Raw genomic sequence first — 15219 nt, 5'->3', positions numbered from 1 at the left:
GTGTATCTGGAGACTACTTTTAAAAGTGACGTTTATTATGAAATGATTAAGTTTTAATCTACCTAAAATCTATAATACTTTTTTATAAAATTATAAAAAATAATAATAATTTTTTTCATCTATTAAATAATTTTTCATAGCAATATAACTAATATTTTTGTACTTAAAATTTTCTATTACAATAAACAACAATTCCGTCAGTATCCAGAGTATAGGTTTTTGGACCACAAATTCTTGTTTTCACACGCCAAAACGTGTACAGCTCATTCAATAGATGAGCCTTTAAAAGCCAAGCCTTAGTTCTTTCCCCTCCACACAAGTCACTTGAAGCGCACTAATTAGCTCATACGAATATGACTTGTTTTGTCTCTATCGCTTTCTTCTTCTTCTTCTTCTTCTTCTTTAGCTACTGTGAGGCACAAAAGGCTTCAGCTCTGTATGTGTTTGGAGACTCACTTGTGGATGTTGGCAACAACAATTTTCTCAAGCTTTCCATTGTGAAGGCCAACCATTTCCCCTACGGCATTGATTTTCCCACTAAGAAACCCACCGGAAGGTTCAGTAATGGCAAGAATGCCGCCGATTTCATTGGTAAGTTAACCAAAACTCATTTTTATTTCTATCGTCATTCACAAGTAGTAGATTTTGTCTTCACTATATGTTTTGTGTTTGTTTCTTATACCGATGTAAAAAGATTTTTTTTTTTATATCAGTTGAAAAAAACTCTTTAATACGGGTTCTTAAACTAGAGTAGATATTCAGTCGGGATATTGAACTTGGTGTGGCAAAAAAAAAAAACTGCTCTACTCTGATTGTTGCTACCCAGTGAAGAAAAGGTTGACAAAATGAACCATTGCATTCTTTTCTTTTCTTGGATGCTTTTAGTTACGTTCTTCTTTTATTTTATGTTGTTTAAAATTTAACGGCTCGTATTTAACATACAGTGCATGAGATTATTGTTTAAGGTGATGCTTTCTTATATATAAAGAAAAACTTACTTATTTTGTTGCATATTCGTTTTACAACAATCAATCTTCAATCAAGGTTTTTTTATCACAACAATCGAACGTATTAAATTTTAAGAATTTTTTGTTACTTTTAAAAATAAGATTTAAAATAAAAGTATGGGTTAATACAAATTTTAGTCCCTCAAATTTGGATCCAATTTGGTTTTAGTCTCTGAAATTTCAAACATGTAGTATTGGTCCCTAAAATTATGTCTGTTTCAGACTGTTGGTCCCTAGAATCTTGACACCGTTAAAATTTTCTGATATGGCATTAACACTGTTAATTGATGAAATTGACACATAGGCTGGCTTATATATGACATATGACCTGGACATGAAATTTAAAAAAAAAAAAGAGAAAAGAAATGGACAATCAGATGCAAAATGCGCACACATGACAAACACTAAACACACGCACGGACACTACAAAACCCACAGGCAAGTTTCCCTTATCTGGGCCGGTCTCTTTTTGCTTGAGCACATGTAAAGACCCACACGAGTGGTGGAATAGAGTGTTTGGCAGAGCATGGTGGCGGAGACGCCGGAAAACAGAGCAGAAACACCCTCGGAGTGAAGAATCTGCACACCAACCGATATGGGTCCGGCTCTGGAACCACGAGCTGCAATGCCAAGTGAGGAAGAAGCATCCACTGGAGGAGACTGTGTGGGAAGAGCAAAATTAAAGCAGGATGTAGATTATGAATGTTGTGACAGTTAACGGAAACAGCGACTTGCTTGCCCTAAAGCTGCATCCAAACTTTGATCAAATCAAGCGGATGAGTGCTACACCCAGCAACAATGGACGTGATACCACCCTCAACAAAACTCTTAACACCCATTTCGCGTACAGAAAAGGGATCGAAGATTTGAAATTTGTATGGATAGAGAGAAGGGGGGCAACGGCGATCATTTTCTTCCAGTGTCTGTGCTTGTGTTCAGCGTTTGTCATATGTGTGCCTTTCGCATCTGATTGTCCATTTCTTTTATTTATTTCTTTTTAAAAATTTCATGTCCAGGTCAAATGCCACATATAAGCCAGCCTATGTGTCCACCTCATCAATTAACGATATTAATGTCATGTCAGAAGATTTTAACGGTGTCAAGATACCAAGAACCAATGGTTTGAAACGGACATAGTTTTAGGGACCAATACCAAATTGGACCCAAATTTGAGGGACCATAATGGTTTTCGGGCATACCTGAAGTATAAGATAGTCTCAGATAGCCACGCGGAGGTCCGGTTACTGTAGGAACTCGGATCTTGAAGACACAACAAATACACAGAGAAGGAGAGGTTCAGAGAGTTGGGGGGGTCTGGAGGAACCAACTGCTTGTCGAGAAAAAACGCCTTACACAAAATGATCCCGCTTGGATCAGTTACGTAACTCCACACGTTTGAAATTAATAAACCGCCTCCTTAGTCCAACCGTTCCCCCCATTTTGCATGTCAGATAAAAAAGGCTAAAACTGCAGTTAGGGACCCATATGTTTTGTAATTTATACCAGGACCCCAAATGATGCTGGGCTTGGGTCCAATCCACCAAGGGTGGACTGGCCCATTTTCTTACATCTCCCACTCACACTTGGTGGATTAGATGTCGTGGGTCTAGTCTCTTTACCTTCCTTCAATTTCATACTTAGTGCTTTGTCGTGACCGCGTAGGCATGACGTCTTCGCTTGGGTCTTTGTACTAGAAATCCCTTTTAAAGGATCAGCACAAGTCACCCTCTCCTTTGTGTAGCTTGAATTTTAAAATTATGCCTCAGATGTCCTAGATTTACTTATATACACTTTTCCATGGTAAATCTAATCCCTCTCGAGTCAATAGTTAACTCAGATTACCTTTCTCTTATGTCTAGTATCCACACTTACGACTACAAAATGTCATAAGGGACATGTCACAGACACTAGCATAGGTGTGTATATCACATTCAATCTTCCTTTCGCCCAAACATCACTTTGAAATGAATCAGTCGCTTTCTTAGCATACTACCTTAGATCGCATCAATCATGACCATAGGACATATGCTAAAGTAGCAGTCACTGAAACATATCTTCATGATATTGTCAAAGTCAAAGGACACCAATAGGAGGATAATTCCTCCCTGGGACTCACACAGCAATGAAGCAGGGATCTTTCACTTGCTTCCCTTTTGCGGTTCTCTCAGCACATGTGGTATGAAACACATGCTACGGTGTTACTCTTTTACTATAAGAGCGTATGTCGATTTAGATTTATTATTAACACCGTACAGACTTAGGTCCAGACATACTCAGTGTCTAAACCCAAATTCTTCAACTCTGCTCATTATTATGACGTCGACGTTGAAGAGCTTGTTGTCTGGCTACAGGTATTATGGAAGTGAGATTCCAAACTTCGATCCAACTTTATCAACGTGGATCTCATCTTGACTTGCAACACTTTAGTCAAGGCGACATAAAGTTTGTGTTTCTTCTTTACCATATCAGCATTCATTGCTGCTTTACTGGTGAACACAAATGTCTCATCTTTGTTCACTCCACCTGAGTGTCAAAGGTGGTTGCCCGTGTGAGAGAGCCAACCTTTTTAACCTGTACGACATACTAGACATTGTATACTTTCAGACAGACACATAAAGTGATAACGAAATATAATTTCATTAATGAAGCATTCATATTACACTTTACGTATGCCAAGGGCTTGTACATGTTCTTTAAAAACTCTTTCGCCTATTGGCTTTGTCAGAGGATCTGCTACCATACATTTGGTTGAAATGTATTGTACAGTAACAATCTTTTGTGCTATGTAATCTCTAACAAAATTATACTTGATGTCAATATGCTTGGTTTTGCTGTGATACTTGGGATCTTTAGTATAGGCTATGGCTGCAGTATTATCACAATATACCATCACTGGATTGGTACTCTCATTTCCAAATCCAAGGTGTTCTATAAATCTCTTCAGCCATAAAGCCTCTTGCACTGCTGCAGTGCATGCCACAAACTCAGCTTCCATTGAATGTAAGGCAATACACGTTTGCTTCTTGCTACTCCAACATATGGCGCCATTGTTGAGCAAGAAGGTATAACCTGAAGTTGACCTTCGTTCTTCTTCATCTCCGCCTACATCAGCATCGGAGTACCCAACAAGACGCAGGTCATCTCCTTCGTAGCACAGTGCATAATTGGAAGTTCCCTTTAAGTACCTCAAGATCCTCTTCACTGCTTTCCAATGCTTTTCACCGGGGTTAGACTGGAATCTGCTCACCAGTCCCACTGCATAACAGATGTCTGGTCTTGTACACATCATTGCGTACATCAGACTACCAACAGCACTGGCATATGGAACTCTTTCCATCTTCTTTTTATCAGATTCGGTTTTGGGACACATGTCAGAACTCAAAGCCACTCCAGTAGCAACAGGGGTACTCATGGGATTGCAGTCTTTCATGTTAAATCGCTCAAGAATCTTGTTGACGTAATTTTCTTGTGAAAGAGAGAGAATTCGTTTTGAACGATTTCTTTGGATTTTAACTCCAAGTATGTATTCTGCTTCACCCATATCTTTCATTTCAAAATTCGATGAAAGCCATTCTTTAATAGCCACCACCAAATCTAGACTATTTCCGGCTAATAGTATATCGTCTACATATAAGGATAATATGACAAAATTACCCTCAAACCGCTTAATGTAGACGCAGTGGTCTTCCTCTATCATTTGGAAGTCATATGAGGTTATTGCTTTGTGAAACCTCAAATACCACTGTCTGGATGATTGTTTCAATCCATAAATGGACCTTTTGAGTTTACAAACTTTATTTTCTTTTCCTTTTTCAATGAAACCTAATGGTTGTTCCATATAGATTTCTTCATCCAGATCACCATTCAGAAATGCGGTTTTTACATCCATCTGATGTAATTCTAAATCTAAACTGTTTACTATTGCCAGAATAAGTCTAATAGAATTGAAACGCACAACGGGTGAGAATGTATCTTCATAATCAATTCCTTCCTGTTGCGTGTACCCCTTTGCCACTAATCGAGCCTTGTATTTGTCAATTGATCCATCCACTTTTCTTTTAATTTTGAGAACCCACTTGTTCCCAATGGCTTTACGCCCTTTTGGAAGATCAACTAACACCCAAACTTGGTTCTTTTTCATTGAGTCCATTTCTTCTTCCATAGCTTTCATCCATTCATCTTTCGCAGGACCTGATAAGGCTTCTCGTACAGAACGGGGCTCATCATCCCCTTCTGGAGTAACTAAGAGAGATTCGCCTTCTATTTGAAAGCGTCTTTTGGGAACACTTTCCCTGTTACTCCTTCTGACGGGAGCTATTTGCTTTTCTTTCTTTCTTTGTTCAGGTCTTGGTGTTGACCTTTCTTGGCTCCCACTCAGATTGACACACCTAGACGATTCTGGTTTGTCAATTTGTTCTGTACTGTCTTGTTCCTGTGTCTCATAGAGAGAAACGGTACGGTCAACATCTCCTCTATTAGGAAATTCAGTCTCAATGAATATTACATCTCTTGATTCTATTTCAGTCACGGTTCCATCTTCGTTTTCACCTATGAAAACGTATCCCTTTGATTGTTCAGAGTACCTTATGAAGATACATTTCTTTCCTCGGGGACCCAACTTCCCATGCTTATGAGAAGCATCATGGATATACGCCGCTGACCCCCAAGGTCTCAAGATGCTTAGATCTGGTTTGCGTTTTGTCCATAACTCGTAGGGTGTGGAAGCGACTGATTTTGAGGGTACACGGTTAAGTATGAAGGTAGCCGTTAACAAAGCATCACCCCAATAAGAAATTGGCAGGTTTGCTTGAGCCATCATTGACCTAACCATATCTAAAAGAGTTCTGTTTCTTCTTTCAGCAACCCCATTTTGTTGTGGAGTGCCAGGGATAGTCAGTTGTCTGATTATCCCTTTTTCTTCACAGAGCTGTTTGAATTGATCAGATAAATATTCACGACCTCGATCAGTTCGTAATGCTTTAATTTTACTGTCCATTTGATTTTCTACTTCATTTGTGTATCGTCTAAAGCACTCAAGAGCTTCAGACTTATGCGAGATCAAATAGACATGACCATATCGTGAAAAATCGTCAATAAAGGTAATAAAATACCAAGCTCCGTGTCTTGCCCTCACACTCATTGGACCGCAAATATCAGAATGGATTAATTGCAATGGAGTTTCAGCCCTTTTTCCCTTACCGAAAGGCTTTCTTGTTGCCTTACCAGCTAGACAGTTCTCACATAGTGACATTTCCATATTGGGAATGGCACCCAACAATCCTTCTTTTGCTAGTTTAATCATTCTATTTTGATTAATGTGTCCTAGTCTAGCATGCCAGGTGTTTATATCAATGTTATTCGAAGAAACAGCAAAGCATTCATTACTATTGAAATCACCAACAATATCTAAAACAAAGAACTTCTTAAACAGGAAAGCTGAACCATAAAGAACTGAGTTGCTAAAAATGTCTGCAACTTTACCATGAAAGTTTACATTAAACCCAAATTCTAACAGACACAATACAGAAACCAAGTTCTGCCGGATGTCAGGAGCATAAAGTACATCATGGAGTATTAAGGTCTTCCCACCACGCAAAGTAAATTTGCAGGTGCCCAAACCTTTAACCTCGATCCTCGCGTTGTTCCCAACGTAAAGCCACTTGCTTTGATACGGCAACCGACGGTACTCGATAAAGGATCCTCGATCCCTGGTTACGTGGTCTGTGGAGCCTGAGTCTATAATCCAAGAAGAAGAAACGGGTTCTGTTAGAAAAACAGTACTTGAAACATATGAAACATGTGAATTCACATAATCCACTAATACCTTTTCGCTCTCAGCTGTTTTGAACAGTCACGTGCGAAATGGCCCATTCTCTGGCAGGCGAAGCATTTGACCTTCTTCAGGTCTAGCTTCTTCTTCCCACCTTTCTTTCCCTTCTTCTTGAATTGCTTCTTTCCTTTTTTGGATTGAGGACCACCCTTCTTCCCTTTCTTTTGAAACTTCTTGCCCTTCTTGGAATCGGGCCTTGATTGGGAAGTACCGGCATCCTCGGTGTAATAAGCTTGTCCAGAGGTCTTGTAAGCCTCTAAACGTTCATCCTCCAGCTCCAAGTGTTTGGCCACATCGTTAAAAGTAACGATGTTTTCATTATGGGTCAGGTTGACTTTCATGTGTTCCCAGCTAGCAGGAAGCGATCTGATAACAGCCTGCACTTGCTGTTCATCAGAGAGGACATGGCCTGCTTCCTTAAGTTCTCTGATCATGTTGGCCATCTCTCTCAAATGTTGTTTCATTGGATTGTTTGGCTTGAGCTTATAGGTGTCGAACTTAATCGTCAACCTTCTAAGTTTAGTGGTAGAAGTACCACCAAACTTGTCCTTTAACGCTATCCACATAGCCTGTGCAGTTTTGTGCCTCTCAAACTCGCACATAATGTCATCAGCCATGGCACTCAGAAGCGTAATCTTGCTATGCTGTTTTTCTTCTTCCACACTAGGTAAGCCTCTTGGTCTCTCCTATGTTGGGCCGTATTGCCAACTTCAGGCTCGACCATTGCAGTGGTTAGAGGTTCAACCGCATCTTGTTCCTCCAAGATGTATTGAACCTTTCGGTGCCATATGTCCCAGTTATCCCCGTTGAGCTTTTCTCCCTTATTAAGCTCAGCAATTATGTTCTTGGTTGCCATTTTCAGTTCTGAAGCAAATTTATCCCACATTATTCTACGTTCTCTCTAAAAGAGACGTACCAGAGAACATCTTAGTTATATATAGCACAGCGAAGTATACAATGTCTTGTACTTATATCATCCTTGATCAGAAAGTAATGATGCTGCAAGATCTATGATCAAGAGCATACGTTTGTACCTCCCATCACACAGATACAAGCAACAAACATTATTTCCTATCAAGGATTTTATATAAGCACTTAAAAATTATGACTTTTAGAAGTCTTATCTTCTAAAAGCTCCCACTTATAAAGAAGCATACACATATTATTCATAAGATAATCATATAACAACAATTCAAGTAATTTCATTAAATGAAACAACATACTTAATCTGTTTACAATGCATGAAACCATAAAAAAAACTTAATACAACAAATATTAATAAAGCATATGTAAATGTTACATTATTTAATATGCACATAAAGGTAATCAAGCATTGTTTTCCTTAGGCTCCTGAGTTTGCGTTTTTTGTTCATAAAAGAGGATACTAGCTCTATGGCCCAAATCCAGTAAGATTTTCTTATGGGTTTGCCTTTAGGTCCGCCTCTAACCCTTATTGCTCTTATGTACTCCATTATGACTTTAAGGTAGAATTCTGTATTCTTCTTATCGGTCATGTATTGGATGTAATTGGCGAGCACGCCATTGATTCCTTTTATATTTGTCAGTTTTGCTGCATCTCTTTCAGCTATACTCATAGCTAATGCGGGGGTCAAAGGTTGGTTCACCTCTTCTCCTTCCTCAACTTCAATTTCATTAGGGAGATCCAGTGAATCTTTATAGACTAATTGAGGTTCGATAGGGAGGGGTTCAGTGGGGAACATTGTTTCCGACTCAGGTCCGGAATCCACTAACTCCTCTGGGTCTTCTTGAGGAACCTCTTCAAGGTCCTCCTCAGGATCCTCATCCTCAGGTTCATATTCTGGAATTCCATCACCTAGGAATGAGTATTCCAATGAACCATGATCGGTATTTTCAGTGCTACTAGAAGCCTCTTGCTCCATTTTCACCTAGAACAAAATAATATAAATTATTTTGAATATTCTGGAATTTTTTATCCACATAAAAACACCAGAAAACGCACTAAAATACTCTTAAATGGATCCTAAATTGCCTCCAAAACTATCAAATTATATATTAAAATGAAGATCATAATTTTAGGGATTTTTAGAGACAAACCACACCCCAATTGGACCATTCACGCGCCTACACGCGCCCCTAGAAGGAAGAATTAGCGAAAAAAAAAAAAAAAAAACCTTCGCCCACTCTCGCTGTCGGCGCGTGTACGTAACGCGCCGCCACAACGCCGGCCGCCGAGGACACGCGCCGTGCCGGCGGCCTCCACGCGCCACCACCTTTCAGGTGGTGGTGTCCACGTGTCGAAGAGGTGTGCCACGTGGCGGCACGCGCCACGTGGCAATTCTGGCAAACCTTTTTTTTTTTTTAAATTGTTATATATATTTTTTTTTTAATTTTTTTTCCGGGTTGGGCTTGGTCCGGTCCTATCCGGATCCGGACCAAACCAGCCCAACCAACGCATCTGCCCAGCCTCCTTTTTTTTTTTTTATATGACGTCAAAACGACGTCGTTTGGGGGGGCTGGAGGTTGTCTTCAACCTCCAGCCGGGTCCGTCCGACCCGGTACTGTTCACGGGTCGGGTCCGACGGACCCGAACACGTTTTCAGGCGTAACTTCACCGTCCGACGTCCGTTTTCGACGAAACCGGTGCCATTTTTCTCGTTTTTGCGAGGCCTACGTAATGGGACTAAATTTGAAGCCTAAATCTATGGTTTTTCAATGACCCATTCACGGTTTCGGTCCTTTGTTTCTATCTTGGTGCGTTCTAAGCATTTCCCTCGTGTTCTATCTGTTCTAGGACTCTTGTACTCACTTATATATGTAATCTAGCATACATATGTTTACCAAAAATAGTGAACGAACACACATATGAAAAGAAAACGCAGACTGAAGGAAAAAAAAAAGGGGACTGGAGTAAACGAACCGATGCGCTAAACAGAATCTACACAAATCAGAGTGGCGCAGCGGAAGAAATGGTTTGTTAAAACCAAAGCTCTGATACCAATAATGGTTTTCGGGCGTACCTGAAGTATAAGATAGTCTCAGATAGCCACGCGGAGGTCCGGTTACTGTAGGAACTCGGATCTTGAAGACACAACAAATACACAGAGAAGGAGAGGTTCAGAGAGTTGGGGGGGTTTGGAGGAACCAACTGCTTGTCGAGAAAAAACGCCTTACACAAAATGATCCCGCTTGGATCAGTTACGTAACTCCACACGTTTGAAATTAATAAACCGCCTCCTTAGTCCAACCGTTCCCCCCATTTTGCATGTCAGATAAAAAAGGCTAAAATTGCAGTTAGGGACCCATATGTTTTGTAATTTATACCAAGACCCCAAATGATGCTGGGCTTGGATCCAATCCACCAAGGGTGGACTGGCCCATTTTCTGACAGACCAAAATTTGTATTAATTCTAAAAGTATTTATAATTTAGGTCGCACCAATTAGCATATAGCATTGTTCTCAATCGCCACTCATGAAATAACCTATTTTAAAGGATAATAAAAACATAATAACATTATATCACGAATTGATGACTCTCGATCGTTACATGTCAAACTCATATCTCTCTCACTTTTATCGTGCATACATGTGTTCCCAGACATACTTTAAACGATTATTTCGAATATTATCTTTTTTTCCAAAATAATTTCAATAGCTTTTTGCCAAATTTCTCAGTTAGTCTTTTTTCTTCTTTTCCACAGTTAAGCGTAGTTTCCAAGTATCCCTCATATATTGGATATACATATAAACATACATGCATATATCACGAACCAATAGATAATACATATTGCATCTTTCTGCGAAGAGACCCACTTGATTGATAATGATATATATCCAGAAAACATAAAGAGAGACAACCCAACATGGAAGTCATGAACTAACTTTTATAAAGCTTGTAAAGTTTAACTGTAAGCTTTATCGTTTGCAGCAATAAAATATAAAACAAAAAAGGGAGAGCGAAATGAAAGAACCTGATTCTCTATTTTTTTTTTTTTAATATATATGTAAACCACTGGAGGAGTCAAGGGGGATAACTTGAAAATTACACCAGTGCGCTTTGATAAAGCATGGGCATTGTCTATCTGTGAGGGGTTTATGATTTTAAGAGATAAATTTAATTTAAAAACATTTCAAGTTTAAAATATTTAATTGAAGGATCTGATTAGTTTAGCAGTTTGATAGTTTAAGATTTAATTTAGAATTTGGGATCGATTTTGTAATTGAGGGTCCTCTGATAGTTTAAATATTTTATTTTGTAGTTTGAAATAGCTGTGATTATTATGAGAACATTTGAGCTTAAAATATTAAACGATATTTGATGTTTGTTGTTTTATTATTGGATATGGAAGCCGAGGAATTGGGTTTGCCAACTTCAACACCTTACTTATCTCTGCTTTCGGAGGCAAAGAACAACAAAAACAATGTATCTTTCACGGGAGGGACAAGCTTTGCCTCTGCTGGGGCTGGAATATTCGATGGGTCCGACGAACGCTACGTAAGTGCCCTTTATTCTCTCCCTTCTCCCTCTCCCTTCCCCCCCCCCCTCTCTCTCACACAAGCTATGCTACTTGTTTTTGTTTTTTTGAATTAGAAGCATAATTTTGTGAATAATTTTAATTTTGGCGACTAACTTCTTTGGCCGTGAAAATCATATGAAGAAATTAAAAAAAAAAAGTGGGATCTACTTAAAAATGAGTGGAAAGTACAAGAAATGATTGATTATTAAATTTTTCCTATTATAAATGACCCTCCTCTGGCGTCTCAAAGGAACCCCCCCACCTTTTTCTCTTCTACACCCACTTCCAAATATTTATATATTTATTTTTAACATTATTTTATTTCCAGACATCCATATATTTACTATTAGTATTAATTAATATCAACATTAATTGATTTAATTTCTATTTTTTCTTCCACAAAAAATAAACATATAATTTTAGCAACGAATTCATTAATAAATCATAAACTACTGCCTCAACTGATTATACAGTAGGTCTGGTTATGACAACACCAATTCCTTTTTTATTTTATTTTTTTAAAAAAGGTTACTTGCTATTTTTTTCCTTTTACACGGAATACTGCCCACCAGTTACTCCCAAATAGCAATCTATAATAAGGACCAACCATCACAGGCAAATGCAACAATTAGAAGTGAGCACCCCATAAACAAAAATAGGAAGCAAATAGCTAGGTAATTAGACAAATTTATGCGCGATGAGAAGAAAATAAATTTTTATTAAAAGAAAAAAAGAAAAAATGTTGTTTTATGGTGCTCTATAAATATACCGGAGCTTTTTAATCAACGATCATAATTTTGTTTTCTTTTACACACAGGTATTCATATACCAAAATCGTGCAATTTTATTTCTTCTTAAAAAATAGTAGAAAAACACAAACTTTACCGTTTTAACTTTTAAGTGGGGAAGCTCTTCTAATAGTTATTTTTGATGATTTTGATATATTTTTACAGAGGCAGTCAATTCCTTTGACGAAGCAAGTGGATTACTACGTGGAAGCACACGATGAAATGGCAAAGCAAATAGGAATCTCTGATTTACAAGACCATCTCTCAACTTCCATCTTCGCTGTTGTAATTGGCAGCAACGATCTGTTCGGCTACTTTGATTCATCCAAACTCCGTCACAAAAGCACCCCTCAGCAGTACGTGGACTCCATGGTTTCCTCCCTCACAGCCCAACTTCAGGTATAATCACTAAACAATCAATTAATGGAGAAATACTTGTATACTCCAAGAGTGCCACATCATCATAACTCTGTCCAATGGAAACACAACAACTCGTATTAATTTAATTCTAATTGGATGATAACTTATTATCTGAAGCAACTTACATTTTGTTTTGATTTTAAGAAAAATAGACCTCTTAGTTTGGGGAAAAAAATAACTCATTTAGCTCAAATTAAAATGTAAATTGCGTCAGATAGGTCATCAGTCAACTATGATTAAAATGATCTGAGTTTTGTATTTCTACTGGATAGAGTTCCAATGAAGATGTGGCATGCTCTTGGAATATGTAAGTATTTCTCCAATTAATGAACCAACCATATGTATTTATAAATAAATTATTGATTAATTATAGCTAATTAACTAAATTAGTAATGCATAAATAAATATTATTAACGTGGCTGTTATATGTAGCGAATATACGATAATGGGGGGCGCAAGTTTGAGATAGCTGGCGTAGGCGCTCTTGGGTGCTGCCCAGCGTATAGGTTGAAGAACAAGACAGAATGTCAAGAAGAGATCAATCATTGGGCACTTAAATACAATGAAGGCCTCAAATCAACGTTGAAGGAATGGCAATCCCAGAACGAAGGTCTTACCTACTCTTTCTTTGACACCTACGCCGCCAATTACGACCTCATCCTCAACCCTTCTTCTCATGGTATGTTATTTATATATACATACACACGCACATATATATAGCCACGCAGACACAAAAACGGACATTTGGATTTTGTAAAGGGGTAATCAAACACACAAGGTTAAAAATGGATTTTGCTAGTAAAAATTTGAAGAAGAACGTAGGCGGGTGATTGTTAATTGTTTGGGAATTACTAATTAGTGTAATATATATATATGGACGGGAATTTTATTTTGAAGACAGACACATTTGAGTGAGCTTTTGGGATAATAATATTAAGGGAAATTAATAATATCTAGGACCTCTCATGATTTTTTTGGTGGAATAAAATTGTTTTTGAGTTAGTTTTCTTATTGCTCATCTTCCATAATTTCAATACTCATCTTCCACAGTTTTGGTAGTCAACTTTAGTATTTTCAATATTCAGTTTTTTTTTAAATTTATCTGAGTAGACATCTTAAACTGTCTTCAATACTAATTTTTCATGTTTTGAATACTGAAAAGAATTAAAGATGTGAGGTAAAAACAGGAAAGATGAGTATTGAAAATATCTAAATTAACTACTGAAAAATTTTAAAAATTGAATATTGAAAATGTTAAAGATAACTGTTAAAGGTATAAAAGATGAGTGTTGAAAATATAAAAGATGAAACTGAAAAAATTCACTCAAAAAGTTTTATCCCATCTCAAGAACCATACATGATGCGATCTTCGTTGAAATTTTAAAATTCCAAAATTCTCAACTATAATTAATCTTCTTAGAGGGCTTTTAAACGTATGGCCAAAAAAAAAACAGATTAGGGCTTTTAAATGTGATCTTCCCTAATATTAAAAGTATCTAATGCAAATAACAAGGAGAGAGCAATAGAGGAGTTGATGGGACATTTATAGCAATGAGATTAAATCTACATTTTAATTATATATATGATTGGATGGCTCACAGGATTTTCGGAAGTAAAAGCAGCATGTTGTGGGCTGGGGGAGCTTAGAGCGAGGGTTCCATGTCTGCTGGTGACTAGCTTTTGTCCTAATAGAAACGATCATATCTTTTGGGATCAATACCATCCTACTGAAGCAGCTTCTCGTATCTTCGCTGATAGAATTTTCAATGGACCATCTCAATACACTTCACCCATTACTATGAAACAACTCCTAGCCCTTTGAACTTGGCTAGTACATTCATTAAATGACATCCATGTCACATAGTTCCTTTTATGCTTGCATCTTCCGCATAGCAATAGAAGTGAAAGTGAAAGTGAGTTGTAAAGGTATGTTTGGTGAAAGCAGGATAAGAAATTTATTTATTGAAAAGACGAGAATGCCCATGAAATTCAAGAGCAATATAATCACTGAGTTTGTTTAGTCTCTATCGTCTTTTTCTTCGTTTGTTTCTCTCCTATTATGCTAGTCCCAGAAATTCACAAACTATGCACCACAAGTTAAAAGTGTACTATATGCTCTGTATATCAATATGATTGCCTGTGGTGCAAATGGATATGAATGTGGGTTATAAGTTTTAATTTCATGCTCAATAACTGATAGGGGCCAAAAAAAAAGATAACGGATTGGGAAACGTACCAGGTTGGATCTCGGGTTGGATTGGGTAGATCTATTAAGCTCACGCTATAAGCTAAACTATAAAAGTTTAAGCTTTGAGTGTACAGCAGAGCACATCTTTGCAAGAAAGAATAAGAGAGAGAGAGAGAGAGATAGTAGGAAAGCTCAACCACTGGAGTGAGTTGGATTGATGGGTGGAAGCTTCTATTTATAGCTTTTGTCAAGGGTATTTTGGGAAGCCAAAATATCCATTGAGCCCATAAGGTTAAATCTGAGTTAGGATATATAAATATATCCTTATCTCATAATATCATGATATTTGAATTCAAATCCAGAATCAATCACAATTAATTCTAAATATATATTTAATATATATTTAATCTATACAATATAAATTAATTAAATTTATATATAATATAAATCAATTAACTTTATATCGTAACCGATTGGATTTGATTCATG

The 15219-nt window shown here is 37.6% G+C and overlaps 1 protein-coding gene across 1 annotated transcript; it reads left to right on the top strand.

Annotated features, from left to right (window-relative positions):
• Positions 1-341: 341 nt before the first annotated feature.
• Positions 342-14567, top strand: LOC114755953 (GDSL esterase/lipase At5g55050-like). Its single transcript, XM_028944848.1, has 5 exons — positions 342-591; positions 11167-11312; positions 12288-12521; positions 12975-13221; positions 14144-14567. Exons 1-5 carry the CDS (start codon positions 354-356, stop codon positions 14362-14364), a joined length of 1086 nt encoding a protein of 361 aa, XP_028800681.1. The 5' UTR covers positions 342-353; the 3' UTR covers positions 14365-14567.
• The last annotated feature ends 652 nt before the right edge of the window (positions 14568-15219 follow it).

The sequence above is a fragment of the Neltuma alba genome, unplaced genomic scaffold, assembly GCF_004799145.2.
Source record: "Neltuma alba isolate B1F8T4 unplaced genomic scaffold, ASM479914v2 tig00010355_pilon, whole genome shotgun sequence".
Classification (NCBI taxonomy): domain Eukaryota; kingdom Viridiplantae; phylum Streptophyta; class Magnoliopsida; order Fabales; family Fabaceae; genus Neltuma; species Neltuma alba.
The sequence above is the reverse complement of the archived record's forward strand: the minus strand, read 5'-3'. Positions and strand labels throughout refer to the sequence as shown.